This window comes from Parus major, chromosome 20 (genome assembly GCF_001522545.3).
Source record: "Parus major isolate Abel chromosome 20, Parus_major1.1, whole genome shotgun sequence".
Lineage (NCBI taxonomy): Eukaryota > Metazoa > Chordata > Aves > Passeriformes > Paridae > Parus > Parus major.
This window is the reverse complement of record NC_031788.1, coordinates 900,498-915,897: the sequence shown is the minus strand read 5'-3', so window position 1 is coordinate 915,897 and position 15,400 is coordinate 900,498. Positions and strand designations below refer to the sequence as shown.

Sequence of the window (15,400 nt, the reverse complement as noted above, 5' to 3'; positions counted from 1 at the left end):
GCCGGCCTGGAAGGGAGCGCGGCCGGGCCGGCAGCGCTGTCAGACTCGGGAGCTGCCGGCGGTCCGGCCGGTGTGTGTGAGCCCGGTCCCTCAGCCCTGACCTCATGCGGGCGGTGACGGCTTTGTGCCGTGTCAGCCGGGGCGCGTTGACGTTTCGCTTTTGTTCGAGTCCTCGGTGACTCTTAAACCAGTCGGAAAAAGGCTCTTCACTCCTCCCCTCCGTGTGATTTCTGCGTTTCTCTAAATTTCAGCTACTTTAAAACCGTCTCAGAAAGCTTTGGGCTCTGATTCCTTCCCGCTGCTTTGGGGAATGGAAGGACAGAGCTCTTCTGTGTGTCTGCATCCTGGCAGCAGGTTGGAGCTTCATGAGGTTTGTGTCTCCATGACCTCTCAGCCTCCTCATAGACACATTTTTGTTCATTCCCCTCACTGGCAACTATAGTAAAATCTTTCTCAGAGGTTTTACTGTGGCAAAACCTCTCTTAGAAGAAGGAACGTGCCTCTTGTTGGTTTTATAATTATTGTGTGTTGTTTTGACTTGTTCTTTAGCTAAGGCACCTTTCAGTATTTCCTATATGTGAAAACATCCACAAAGAACAAATCTGGTATTTTCCATAAAGGTTACCAAGTGTAATAACTACAACTTTTGAATTTGGTAGCTCTTTTCGAATTATAGCAAATGGCCCCAGCTTTTCTATGTATCTTGTGGAGCGAGAAAGAAAGGTTTCAAGGCGTGTGTTCAGAATGGCCAAGTCTGCAGCCTGGGGACTGCACGAAACAAACACCGAGGTGTTTGCTACAGATTCTAAGTATCTACTGAGGTGTTTGCTAGAGATTCTAAGAACTGAGCCGTGTGGCTTCCTCTGAAAGTTACCTGGCTCCAGGAGGAAATGTTTCACAGAAACATTGTGTCTGGAGTCTCCAGTGAGAAGAAAGATCAGAACGTGGGGGGCTGCACACATACCCGAACTTTAGTTGAGGAATTACATTTCTTGGTATTTTAAACACAAGGAAGGGTATTCTGTTAGGCACTGGATTTGGCTGGAAATCTCCCCCAATTCTCTCTGCAAGGTCTGTCCTTCTCTAGGACTCAGAGGAAGGAGGTTTTTACAACAGGTTTCCAGGTGATGAAGTGATTTTACATTTTTCTAGTAAAAAAGTATGTGCTTCTCTAACATAAGAAACAACTATGTGTAGAGAAGCCAAAGAGTTCCAGGTCCTTGTGCATCTGGAGCTCTGGGTGTTTCCATTTTTCAGTGGCTTAAATATTTGAAAATACAGGTTGTGGAGGTAAATTCTGCTGAAACCTGTAATGCCACTCTTTGTGCTGCCTGAGTACAACAAAGGTTCCTGCCTTTGTGGGAGATGTTAAGTGTTTCAACATGATAACTAAACCTTAAATTGGCAGTATATTTTGATTTTCCAGTACCACAGTGATTGCTTTCGGATGGAAGCTGGAGTTACAACCCAATTACACAGACTCACTAAATCTGATAGATTTGGTGAAGTGTTTGCTGCTGAAGGGATTGAAGAGTTAATGTGGCTGTAACAGTAATGGTGAAATTTTATAGGTCACTAGAGAACCTCTGAAGGGCAGAAGGCATAATGAGAGTATCTTTCAAAATCCTGTGGTCTCTGTTGAGAAATGCAAAGCTGCAGTGCAGGGATGGTGTGAGGGAGCAGGAGGCTTGCTGGCATGTAGGGCACTGAGCAGCAGGATTTGACCCTCAGTGCTGGAAAAACTGCATTCAAGCATAAGTTTTATCCTTAATGCACAGCTGGAGCAGAAGGAATGAGAAAGAATGTGTAGGGCTGGGAAAAGGTAAGGGCCAGCAGTGGAAGGAGAAATAACTGCAGATGATACTGAGCTGAGGCAGCAGAGAAGATGCTTCATCTGAAAGGGTGTTTTCCATCTCCAGGTGCTTGTCTCCATTTCCACCAGCCAGACAGGCAAGTCACCTTTGCTTTACTGGAGCTGAGGATATTTTGTGTTTGTCTTGACACTGTTCCAGACTCTGCTGTCCCCTCCAGAGCAGGTCACTGCTGTTCTTCAGCAGGAGCCCCCTATTAATTGCAAGTAACAGTGTTTCAGCCACGGAGTCAGCATGTTCCTGCATGGAGAGCTGGAGGTTTAGCTCAAGAGGATGAAGAAAACTTAGATTGTCTTGTGTCCTGGCTAATTAGACTGATGCTGCTGGAGTTTAAAGTTAATGTAAGCTTTGGATTATGCAGGATGGTAGTGGAAGTTTTTCAGAGGTCCAGGAGCCGGGGATTTTTCTCAGTCAATTAAGAAATCACTTTCCATCCAGTGGAACAGCATCCCATCTGCATGCTGAATGGCACATCAAAAATTGCAGCTGTAGTAATCAAAAATAGAAATAAGTACTGAATTGGTCATGTATATGTGAGAGCCCTGAGGCTGTCACTCAATAAATAACCCTTCTTTATGCATTTGGGAAAAAGAAAGGCAACAAGTGTGTGTCACAGTGCTCTTGGTTTGGGACCTGGGGTGAGGGATGGAGACACATGGGACTCCACAGCTTGTGAGTGCCATCCTCTTCTTGGAACTGAGACCAGTTGCCTACTTCTCCAACTGGTATGAGTGCCCTGAAGCATAGCCCTACCCAGGGCTTTGGATTGGATTTGTATGAAAATAAAAAAGTACAGGAGATGAATGATACCTTGCCTAAATAAAGGTATCATGTCTAAATATTGGTATCAAACCAAAAATTTGGGACAGGAAGTTGCTTATGCTCAGTTGCATATATGGGACCTCAAGCTTTAGTCTTTAGCTTTAGGTGAAAGAGCATCATGTAGTTATTCCTCCAAATATCCAAAAATGCATGCTATTGAATTCTTCAAGTCCTATGCAAATTATTTTAATTTTGTAATTTTTATTGTTTTGAAACTCAAATTACCTGCCAGGACCATGCAGCAGGTCCTGTGTTTCTCATTGTGGTTTCTGTGTGCTGCTCACAGAGGCTGGGTTAAGCCTCTGGTCTGCATTTACAGAATTCCAGAATGGTTTGGGTTGGGGGGAGACCTTAAAGACTGCCTCATTCCAACCCCTTGCCATGCATGGTGAAGTGTTTATTTGAAGGGTTTTTTGGGAGTGCTCTTCCCATCCCTGCAAGAATGCATTGCTTTCTGGTTCTGTTGCATCCACATTTTACCAGAAGGTCCTAAGCTGCTTATGTGGTTCTTTATGGCAGTAGTGACAATAAATAACACTTGAAATTTGATTTTTCCAAAAGCCCAGAGCAGCACAAAATAAACTGCAAGTTTTTATACAATCAGGAAACTCTCAGAATAATCTTGATTTTAACCAAAGCTGTAACTACTTCTATTATATGAAGATTAGTTTTTTGGTCAAGGAAAACCTTGATATGTCCTTGATACTGTCTCCTATCATAGAATTACTTTTAAGCTATTTGTCTCAGCTTCAATTCTTCCTTCATCCTTTATATAATTTCAGAATTTTAAAAGATTCCCTGAATATTTATTAGATGTAAGAAGGAATAATATTGCAGAAGGTGCAGTTTTCAGTCAAACCTTAGTTCAGTGCTGATGATCACATGGATTTCTGGGGTGTTTATATTGGTGTTTAGGAAGCCCTGTGAGAATTTGATGATAAAGGAGCACCTGTGGGGTGTGCCAGCCCAGAAAGATCTGGTAGTAGTTAAATTCAGGTTTAAATATAAAGCTTGTTGTAACACAGAGCACAGATTGCTACTTGAAAAGGCCTTTTTCATAACTTTTGAAAGCAAGACCAAATACAGTCAAGATGCTCCTGATTTTAAATAGCATCTCATTTTGTTTGCTGATTGCGTTGGTGGATCTTTGTGGAAAGTTATGTACTGCAAAGTTCTGTCTGTATTCACAGTGTGAATCTGCTCCCAAATGGCAATATCCTTACCATGGGAAATTAGTAACTCAGCTAATGGGAACTGATTAAGCAAATATTGTGCTGGGTAGACAGTAGGTAGGCAGCTTCCAATAGAATTGGTGATTCCTATTTCCCTTTTGCTTGGTAGATACCTTGGTTTGTATCTCAGCTACTGAAAGGGGTAATTTCTACATGGCTAACTTAGCTGCTTATTCTGGAGTTATCATCCTGCTTTTCAGAGCAGTCCTGAGCATCTCAGCAGTCAAATTCTGTTGGAATAAAAGCGAATGGCTCAGCTGAGGCGTGTGCATTGCAGCTTGGCCTGAGTCGTGGGCTTTCAGCAAACTTCATGAAACTTTAACACACTGATGTTTCATTAAACTGCTGTCACTGCATCAGAATATCACTGCCAAGAGTCATGTGTGTTATAACAAGCTGTAATTTTCTCCTTGTTGGAAGCATTTGGGTTTTAGTGTTTTACACTTGAGGCCTACGGGAGTGCAGCAGACCAGTGTGAGGAGCAGTGACCACTTGTGTGTCAGTGTGAGTGAACAAAGCCTGTCTTGCTGGAGACTAACTTGGTTTGTTTTCTTTGTGTTTGGGAAAGTATAAACTCTAAATAAAACTCTTTCTGGAGCTGGAACACTTCACAGGGCAGTTTCTATGATTCCTTGGGGTCTGCTAAGGTTTGTGCTCAGTGTCCAGGTCTGTCAGATAACTTACTGTACTGAAAGTTGGAGTTAATGAACCAATGTTAATTTCTTATTTTCCTTAACCAATTTTGGGTCTCATCCCATGTGCACAATGGGAATGGAGACAGTAGCAGGTATTTTTTCTTCTTCTTCCCATAGCCCAGGCTCAGTTTCTCACTGAGAAGTGCTAGGCAGCCTGTCTTTCCCAGTCCTCCTTTGGAGCAGCTGGGTGTCATGATGAGGGACACTCAGAAGGGAGAACAGAAGGAACAAAAACCCTTTGGTTCCTTGCACCAAGGAGTTCAGAAGATTTTTCTTCGCTCCACTTTCCCACCCTTTAGCCAAAATCACCCTCACCCTGCAGGGCTAAGGCACAGGAACTCAACATGGGGACTGGCTGCTGCACATTGGAGGCTTCCTTAAAAACAGCTTTTCCAAGGCCTGGCCTTTCCTGTGAAGTCTTGGCCTGGCTTTGGAGGTAACCAGCCAGTTTGCTATGAGACTCAGCTTTAGACTTTTATGAAAAGGGGGGAAAAAGTAGAACTAATGAAGTATCTGCTGTAGAATGTGAAAACCTTTTTTAGTTTTGGCTTATACAATAATACTAAAATTTCCTATATCAGATTCCGATTTTGCTCCTCAGCTTGGTGTCTGGTCATGGTATTTTTGCAGGTGCATAGAGCTGGAAACAGGTCACTGCTTGTGGTTTAGTCATCAGGCCTTCAACTTGGTGCTACACTTCTTGAGTTACAATTACTTAGAAATACAAGAAGGTACGAGAGATTGAAAAGTGTTAGATGACCATTAAAAGTGCTGCAAAGCATATGGGATGTGATTTAATGTAAAACCTCTTTCCTTCTCTCTGAGTTGCTGGGTTGGTGCAAAGTGCACAGGCTGCAGCACAATAAGGCTTTTAAAGCAATTTTGCTTTGTTGTCTAGATAGAAAACAACAAATTTCTGCTTTTTCTTTCTGAGTCTTCTTCCATTTTCTGCTTCCCCTGTTTGTTTTTAGGCAATCTGCTTCCCCACTGATGAGCAGGCAAGCATGTAAGCAGAAAATCTCCTTGAGAACCACCCCTGGGCTGTGCCTATAAATGCCGTTGATTCGAGGGGCGGTGTTTTGTTGTCCTGAAGCCATTTAGCTTTACTGCTATGTTTTTATGGTGCCAGGAGCTGGAGTGCAGCTTGGTGAGCCTGTGACCAGGAGCAGGGGCTAGGAATAGCTGCAGCACCAATGTCTGTCTGAGGTGGTTCTGTGGGCTGCAAATGTGCTTCTGGAATGAGCTTATCCTGAGCCAGTTTAGGTGCCTGCTCAGGATGAGCTGAGGGACATCCTGGCTGTGCCAGTTTCTCTGTTCTGAAGATTAGTTTAATCTACATGAGTTTGTCCTAAGAAATAAATACATTATTCTAGATAAAACTTGCCCTGTTTAGAAGAATAGAATGTCACTTCCAGCTAAAGGAAGGATTCCATTTTCTGCCTGTAAGGAAAGGTTGATTTTTCAAGCTCCTCAGGTTTTGCTTTAAATCTGAATATAGTAATATGTGCTTTTTACATTGCTGAGGAGAGCATTTGTTTCTCAAAACTGCATATTAAAAATGGAGCTATTCACCAGTATGTTCAGTATTTCTGTTATTTTGCATCATTGATGAATTGTGATGGTTTTCTTTCAGGATTCCATATTTGGGAGTTGCTGTTTAACCATGTTTGCAAGCCTGGAATTACCTGAAGTCCTGTTGCACACCCCAAAATACTGAAGTTGTGAAATTTGTTTTGGTAGGTAAAATGAGCATATGATGCATCTGGATATCTCTTGTTTTTATACATTCTCCTCTTGCCAGTCCTCACTGCTGTGTGTGTTTGCAGAGGTGGGCTGGCTCCAGAGCTGACTTCCCACTCAGCCATACAGGCTTAGGGGTATTTGCCATCAGGTTTGTGGCTGCTCCTCCCAAGGAGAGTATTTGAGATGCTTTAGTGGTATCATTCATCTAACACCAACCAAGTTTGAAATGACTGGAACCCTGGCTAAGTTGTTTTAGAGGAAATTTTAGTGCATGTTTAAATTTATTTTTAGGTATTCTTTCATATTATAACAGTGATTCTTAGCCTTATTTAATCTCCTTATGTTATATTGTTATATGACACTCTCCTAGAATTTGTTTAAAGGTTTTGTTGGGTTTTTGGTTTGGTTTGTTTGTTGTTTTTTTTCCAAAACCATTATATTATTTTAATCACTGTATCATAGAATGGATGTGGGTGTCTAGGTTTATTCATTGCTCAGGTTTAACAAGCTCCAAGATCACTATGCTGGGCAACAAAGCAAGCAGTTGTAGGAGGATGATACAAATTTGAAGTTAACAAATCTCCAGTAGAGACAGTGTTGTGATCAGTATTTCTGGGATTTATAGGTGTTACACTTTAAACTGTGTGAAGCCTGTGTGACTGTGTGCAAGTGCATGTTACAGATTATAGAAAGCCTTCCTCTCAGGAATATTCTGGCAATGCTGAACATCCTCTGCTCCAATCAGGAAAATCTCTACATATCTTCACTGGCACCTAAAACAAGGGAAGAAGAAAACATTAAAGTGAATTATCCAAGATATCCTTTATTCCTGACATTTTTTGCTGTTAAGTTGCTTGAAAACTATTTTTTCAGTGACAGCAAATGCAAGTTAAATCCTTTGGAAATTACATTGCTACTGCTATCTCAGACTTTTCTTCCTCACTCTCAAGTCTGGTTTCCCCAAGGGATTTGGCTGTAACTTCATGTCTTTCCCTTCCATGTTGCAGCTTTAAATAATAGTCAGTGTGAGGATGAGGACTCTGCTTAGTGCCAGCTTGTGCCATCTGCTAGTGAAGGGCATCATCAATCCATCCTTCCTTCTGCTTTTATCCTTCCCAGTCTTTTGTGTAATTTGGAAGAGTACTTGTTGAGATGTAGAGCATGATTCTAGTACTTGTTATTTGTTTTGGGAGAGTGCAGTTTCTGGTGTGACATCAATTGTGAAAGTGTTTATTTTGAATACATGAAAAAGCTTGTAAATCAATAGACTGGGGCAGAAAATCTGGGACAGGTGGCGAGACAAAGCATTGGTTTGCTTTGTGTGCTCTGTGTAGTGCAATAGATAGGGGAAGGAAAGGCAAGAAATTTCAAATTCTATTCAAGAGTCAAATTGACAGAAGTTTGGATTAATTGAGTGAACCTTGGGTCAAAAATACCAAGATATCAGTTTGGGTTTTTTCCCTTTGTGTTGTTTTTTCACTCCAGAGACCAGCACTTCCAGGTCCTCAAGAACCTGCCAGCTTTCAGCTGCTCCCCAGTTAGTGACAACTGGCTATTTCAGATTTTGCTCTAATCCCATCTCTTCTGGGGTCTGGATGGGATTTTCCAAGCCTTGTCTAGCCACGTGGTGCTGGGTTTGTTGTGCAGGCTGCTGGGGACAGCACAGGGCACAACAAAATGCCTTGGGGCTCCCAGTGGTGTGTGTGTGCCTCAGCTGTCCATCATCCCAGGTCTCAACTGTGGCATCCTGTATCCCATGGGAATTCTCCCTCTGAAGAGTCTCTGTTTTGCACATTTTAGTTGTTTTATCCATAAGCTGAGTGTGCCTGGGAGCTCCTGGCTCCAGCAGCCCAGGGTGTGCCCTTCAGCTTGGAAACTCTGGTCTTCATGGCTCAAACTCTTCCACTTCCTGTCCTCATACAACAGTGCAGGTGCTATTTTGGCTATTTGTCCATTATTTGGATGTTTATCCCCACCTCTCTTCAGTTAGATATTTTTATTAATTAGACTGTACTGAATAAGACAAACTTTATTATAAAGAGGCATAACACTGGTTTTGCTGCTGCAGCCAGTTCCAGGTTTGTGGGTAAATGGTTGCCATGTGGCAGCACTGGACTTGCTCTGAGTTTCCAGAAACAATTGTACAATGGGAAATACTAATGTGGAAATTCTAAAGGAGCAGGTGCAGGAACAGGACCACATGTGCTGTTTGAAGGAAGGATGATGGTCAGAGACCTTCTTGTACTGCCCAGTGGGCATGGGTGCTTGAGTTCCTGGTTGCTGTGGTTGTGCACATCAGTTCAGGTGTGGTTCTTACTCATCAGAGACTCTTCTCAGCCTGCTGGGAGTTCTGGTTTACATGGATTGTTGAATGAGCAGTGTTTTACCTCTGTGCTTATGCTGAAGGCTTTTTGTGTTTGTATGGAAGAATGTTGAGGGAAGGTACCCTGCTAATTATGGTCAAGTGCTTGCTCAGGATTTATGGAAGGCAACCCTATAACCGTGAGATTACAGAAGTTAGGACCCTGCAGCTGGGATTCATTTGCTCTGACATGGATGGTGTGCTGTGCACTGCCTGAAAAGGAAAATTTTGCAAATCACTACTTTCTTATGTCATACCTGTGATAAATGATACCCGAGTATAGGAATGGACTAAATTTCGTGTGTTTGAGAGGGGAAGAGTGCAGATGAATATAGCAGAGATCCTTAAGGAGCATGATGTAGAGAAAAAATGAAAAGTGAGCTGTAGATACATGTGCTGATCTGGGAGGTAAAGCTTGGTCTTGGTTTGTTTCCCTCACTCACAATATCCCTGTGTTCCCGTGACTCTCTGAGCCAAGTGAAGCAAGGCCTGTGGTCCTTTAGGATTTAGAAAACTCAATTTTTAGCATGTTTACAAAGGGCCACAACTTCAACAAATCCTGTCAGATTTTAGCACATTCAGATGAGGTTGATGAAATTTGGTCTAAGTTGCAGTATTTTTATGAATTGTTTAAAAACCATGATTTAAGGAATCTGGGGGTTTTCTGCTCTTAAAACAGGGAAGATGGAGGCTTCAGACATCTCCATTAAAAAAAAAAAGATTTGAAATTTTTGTGTTCTTGTAAGTAAATTCTTATTTCTTTGGTGTTAGGGATTGTCAGATGTACTCATGTTTCTCACTTCAGGTGTAACACCCCATCACCTCCAAGTAGTTGTACCTTTTCAACATGTAGGAGCCTGTATTTTGAGCTGAGATTTCTCTCCCTAAAAAAATTATTCAGAGTTTTCTGACAAGTAATATTCTATGTCATTTTCTTCAAAATATAGTGCTTATACTTCACAGGATGCTTGCCTCATTCCTTGCACAGAATGGCTGTGTTTGGTCATTAAAAAGGCCATTTGTGTAGGAATCTCAGCTCCTCTCTCCCTGGAGTCAGTGGATGTGGAATGAAAGATGTAGGAATGCAGAAGGAGAAGGACTGCTCTCCTGGTTAGTGTAAAGCCAGCTTGGGTAAGGAAGTTACCTGTCCAAGAAATTGTGTGAAAATCAGTTAAAACATCTTGTCACAGTTAAATCAGTTAAAACATCTTTATTATCTCATTATCTGGGCAATTGACATGAAATGGAGGAGTTTGCCTTAATGGAGGTGCCAAACACTCAGGGCAGTAATTTAGATACAAAGCCTAAAGGGGAAAGAAAAAAGATTTAATTATCTCTGTGTTCACCTGGTAATGAATTTTTGAAATTTATTTCTCTATTACCCATCTTTAAAGTTTCCATGGGAATAATAGGTATATGAAAGCACTATGGAAATAGATCTATACCTGTGAAACATTGAACTTATTTTCTGATGCAGGACTGCAGAAGAGCTTATGAGACAAAATTCACTTGGTTTTTAATCTGAGATTTGAGGATGAAGGCTGGTGCTGCAGGATGAGAGAGTAACTCCATGTAAAATAGGGGATTGTTCCTTAGTGCTGTTGGATTGCCTGGTGTGGGGTAGGGTTCCAAGGGAGAAAAAACCCAGTATTATGTAAATATAGTGAGTGTATGTATAGAGATGTGACCAAAAGCTGAGGGGAGTTTGTGACTTTCAAGTCCCTGATTTTTCCTTTGTAATATTGTCCCTTCAGCAGCCTTGTGTGAGTGTGCAAACAGTGTAGAGCTGAATCTGTGCTTATCTAACACTGTTAGATTTTTTTTTTAATTAGAAAAGGCTGCTTTCTGGCCAGTATCTGCAACTCACCTTGAATCTGAAAGTTGTGGTTTTAATTTGAGTTGGGAACTTGAACCTCTGCCAAAACCCTAATCTGTGTCCTGTTCAAGGGTGTGTTGTCCTGAGCTAAACCTTCTGGACAGGTTGTCCCAAGTTGCCACAGCTTTGGAGTTACAAGGTCTTGACAGTCCTGCCTGGTGAATGGATTTGATTTTGACAATGGTGTTTTTCCAAACCACCCTTTTTTGGCTGTTTCTACAGATGGTTTGAATCTTTTAGCAGTGTATCTTAACATTGGTGGCATTCACTCTAAGTTTAGGGATAATTTTATCACAGATTTGCTTCTGTAACAGCTTAGATTAATGTCATAATGTCAAAATTCATTGCAAAGTTTAGACATTTTATTAAGCAAAATCCATCAGGTGTGGGACTTGACTTACTGAATTCATTCTTATCTGAGTGTGATGTGGGGGCATGGTGAGAGTTGTGGGCTGTGACAGGGGGAGCAGATTTCAAGTCGTTATGTGCATAAGAAGCTGAAAACACCTAAATCTTTACAAACTTTAGGAAAGTAGGCATAGTATGCCTGAGATTTTGCTGCGTGTGAGTAAAATATTTGTCAAATGCTATATTTCTCCTGGTAAAAATGTGCTGTGGCTTTCCTACTGCTTTGGACCTATTGCATCTGCAGTCTCTAAAATAAATTTGGTGGTTCTTCCTATCACTATAATTCAGCTGTTGCTATGAGATTTAGTCTCCTGACAGGCACTTCAGCATTGGTACCAGGTGCTTGCTTTCCCCCTCTGTGATACAGAAATGAATATAATTAATTTCCCTTTGATTTTTTTATCCTCTACCTTCCTTTCTAGCTATCTTTTAGATCAACTGGAATCCTTCTCAAGTCACGTGCAGCACAATTCTTCCTGGAACCCCCTTCTGTTTGTCCTTGTGGAGGAACAGCTTGGACACTGCCATGGCCACCATTTTCAGCCTCACACACTTGGTCTCACAGAGCCCAACACTGGCTCACCAGGTAGGTTTTTCTGTCAATGACCAAATGGGCCATTGAAAACAGCTGTTAATGTTCTTACACAATTATTATTGTATGTATTATAATTCTCTTTTTCTCTTCCAAGCTTCACCTTGACGTCTGACAGGCTCCCATTGTTGGAAACAATGATTTTGGATGATCTACCTAACTTAAAAGATACATATGCCTCCTTGTACTCCTCAGCTATGGAAGACTTAGAGGTGGATTTTGATTCAGGACTGGAGGAAGATGAACTGAAACAGGAGGCTGCTCCTGGGGATTCCACAATCTTTGTAGCTTTTAAAGGAAATATAAGTGACAGAGACTTTGAGCAGAAGCTGGATACCATACTGGAGAATGTGCCTGGCCTTTTACACATGGGTAATGGATCTTCTTGTCACTTCCCTTAAAATGCTTATTTACATAGTCAGGGTACTTTGCACAAAAAATAGATTATATTGGGTTTGAGCTACTTAATTTGTAATGATATTTATTTGGGTTATTCTTAGTGAATTTGTGAGCTGTTCTCAGAAATGCAGACTGCAAGTGTCTGCAGCTGTTTGTTGTTTAAAACTGGTTTATTTAGCAAGTTCATTCATTTCTCTTCTGTTTCCACATTTTACCTGGTTTTATTCTCTTTCATGTCCCTATATTATACATGGCTGTGGTATACAAAAGTGGAAACAGGCTTGTTCACACAGGAGATGTGTTTTACTGCCCAAACTGTCCAATTTAAACTACTGCAGTTCATCTGAGAATGGGTTCACTTTCCAGTACCTGTGACATTACTGCCCTTTTCTGACCTACCTTGATTGATTGATTGATTGATTGATTGATTTGTGTTGGGGAATGAGTAGTGCCCTGACATACCTCTGAATGCTCACCCAGCTCTGGGAACAGCTCCAGGCCAGGTCAGTGATAACAGGTTTTAGGGACATCTCTTACCAGCATGTTTAGATCTGCAAAAAGACATTTGTCTGTCCCCTGTCTGAGCATGTTGCAAAAGGTCTTGTCCTGCTTACTGATGGCTGCTCAGGTATGCACCATGGCAGCCTTGATTGTTTCCTTCAAAAGTATCAAACACACATTACTTCTCAATAACCAGACTGAATTGTTTTGTCCCTTTAGTCTTTTCTTTCAGTTTTGTCCATGTGGTCAGCTGGCATCAGTTTGTTGGGTTCTTGCTCTTGTGCTGGGATAAGACAAAAACACTATGAAGAAATATCAGTTTTGAGCTGTAGCTTACAAACAGTTGGAAGGAGATGTAAACTAACAGACCATTACTGGTGTGAAGGGTTATGTATAATACCACAGATAGAGTGGTTTTTGATTTGAAATAAATTCCATCTATAACTGCATGTAGTCATCTTTGTTACATAGAGGCATCTGCATGCTGAGTCTGTTATAAATATTAATGCCAGGATTAATAAATACAATTCAGACCTCAGCTGAGAAAGCAAATTTTTAAAATCAATGTCAAATTAATTTGAATTTTCTCCATGTGAGAAGTTATTTAAACTGATTCAGAGCAAAATAGGATAATCCTGAATGTGGAGTTAGTAAATAACAAAAATTTAAAATTTACTAACAGGTGCAGTGTTTGAAAAATGAGAAACTTGGTTACAAATACATAGAAATACTGAAACTGATGATACAATTTTTCTACATAAGATACTGGAACAATAATAACAGAAAAGATGGGATTGTTCAAACCTCCACAAAAGGGGATTTTAAAATTCCTCCTGCCATGTTTCCAGCCAAAACCAGGTTTATAGTCAGAACAAGAATGAGTTTAATAATTCCGTTATTATAGCAGCAAAAAAGACTTGGTGAACAAGAGCTTCCTAAATAGGAATGAGTGTTGGCATTCTTAACTCAGACTCCAAATTTCAGACTCCAAAAGTTAGCAAATATCTAGTAAATCTAAGGTTACAGTGGAGGAGTTGGCTGATGAAAATTTGGGTCAATACTTTCTGTTTTGAGAGGAACTTTTTCTTTACAGAAAGATAGAAACTGGAAATTTATAAAGCTATATTTTTAATATAAATTTTAATTATATATATATATAAATATTTAAATAATAGAACTATGTATTATACATAGTTAACTATAATATATAATTATATACTAGATATAACTATATCTAATATATAACATTATTATTTAATACATTATTGTTATAATTATAATTATATCTATAATATGTATTTACTTATATATTACTTATAATATATAAAAATATTTAAATAATATAAATTATATTTAGTTATATAAATAAAGCTATATATTTTAACCATCCTGTATTTTGTAGCAATCATTTAGGTAGGTATCACTTTGGATAATGTATCCAACATAACTGCTGAACCTTCCTGCTGTTACTTTGAGAACCACTGATCTATATAGAAATACTCATTTGTAGAACAGGTTTTCAGAAGACCTACAAGTAAATATTTTGCATGACTTTGAGATGCTTTTTAGCAGTGGATTTAAAATACCCAGAAAGTTAAGTAATGAGGTAGAAATGAATGAAATATTGCTAAGAGTCTGTTGTCTGTTGGCGCTGGTGTCTTGTTAAAAAAAAAAAGAAAAAAAAAGAAAATTGTTTTACAAGCATTTGTAGAGCAAATATTTCAAGCATTTCATTCCTGTAGTCAGTTTTTCCCCACATTTATCTGTTTCACAAATGTGCTGTATCACAGGGCTGGAGCTCCTCTGCTCTGAGCCAGGCTGGGAGAGCTGGGGGTGCTCACCTGGAGAGGAGAAGGCTCCAGGAAGACCCCAAAGTCCCTTCCAGTGCTTAAAGGGGTTCCAGGAGAGCTGGGGAGGGACTTTGGAAAAGGGATGGAGGGACAGGGCAAGGAGCAATGGCCTTGAGATGAAGGAGTCTAGATTTTAGATGGGGTATTAGGAAGAAATTCTTCCCTGGCAGGGTGGGCAGGCCCTGGCACAGGGTGCCCAGAGCAGCTGGGGCTGCCCCTGGATCCCTGGAAGTGTCCAAGGCTGGGTTGGATGAGGCTTGGAGCAGCCTGGGATGGTGGAAGGTGTCCCTGTCATGGCAGGGGGTGGAATGAGATGGACTTCAAGGTCCCTTCCAACCCAAACCTAATACCTATAATTGTATGAAATCTATTTTATTAGATATTTTCTTCCAAAGTAGTTTATCCACAGAATATTTCAAATTTTGAGTAGTACTATCAAGTGATTGTGTTGTCTATTGCATTGGTTATCATTTGAGTAGTATTTTTATGGCTGATTTTTTGGAAAATCCCTGATGTGATTTGGCAGCAGTGGTTGCTGTACACCTGTATGGGGAAAAATCTCCTGTACCTGAGACTAAGCACTGGCAATTTTCAAAGCCAAATACACTTCAATTTTTTCAGTTTTTTAACCAAGCTGTTTCATCACACATGTTTAAAAACTGCCTTTATATTAACTTGGATTGCTTTTCTTTTAAGAATCCAACAAGTTAAAAGTGCAGAAGATTGAGCCTTGGAACAGCGTTCGTGTCACCTTCAACATCCCCCGGGAAGCAGCCGAGCGGCTGCGAATCCTGGCTCAGAACAACAACCAACAGCTCCGAGACCTGGGCATTCTCTCAGTTCAGATTGAAGGTATTTCCCACAGAATCTGCTTCCAAAACTCAGATTTACTTAGTCTCAAAAAACAATTTTGTGTACTCAGCGTTGCAAAACTTGTAAGTTACTACTTTGGCTTTAGTGAAAAAGATAGCTCAAGACTTTTATTCTTTCAAGAATAAAATTTACTAATTATAAAAATGAAAGCTGGAAATGCTTCAGGCACCAGAAAC

At 40.5% G+C, this 15,400-nt stretch overlaps 1 protein-coding gene across 1 annotated transcript in view; it reads left to right on the top strand.

The window, feature by feature from the left end:
• Positions 1-133: 133 nt before the first annotated feature.
• Positions 134-15,400, top strand: part of NCOA6 (nuclear receptor coactivator 6) — a 43,069-nt gene continuing 27,802 nt past the window's right edge. Inside the window, exons 1-5 of the mRNA XM_015647440.3 lie at positions 134-370; positions 6,254-6,356; positions 11,432-11,595; positions 11,699-11,973; positions 15,048-15,203. Of these exons, the coding sequence (XP_015502926.1) occupies positions 11,739-11,973; positions 15,048-15,203 (391 nt within the window). The 5' untranslated portion in view covers positions 134-370; positions 6,254-6,356; positions 11,432-11,595; positions 11,699-11,738. The remainder of the gene's footprint in view (positions 371-6,253; positions 6,357-11,431; positions 11,596-11,698; positions 11,974-15,047; positions 15,204-15,400) is intronic.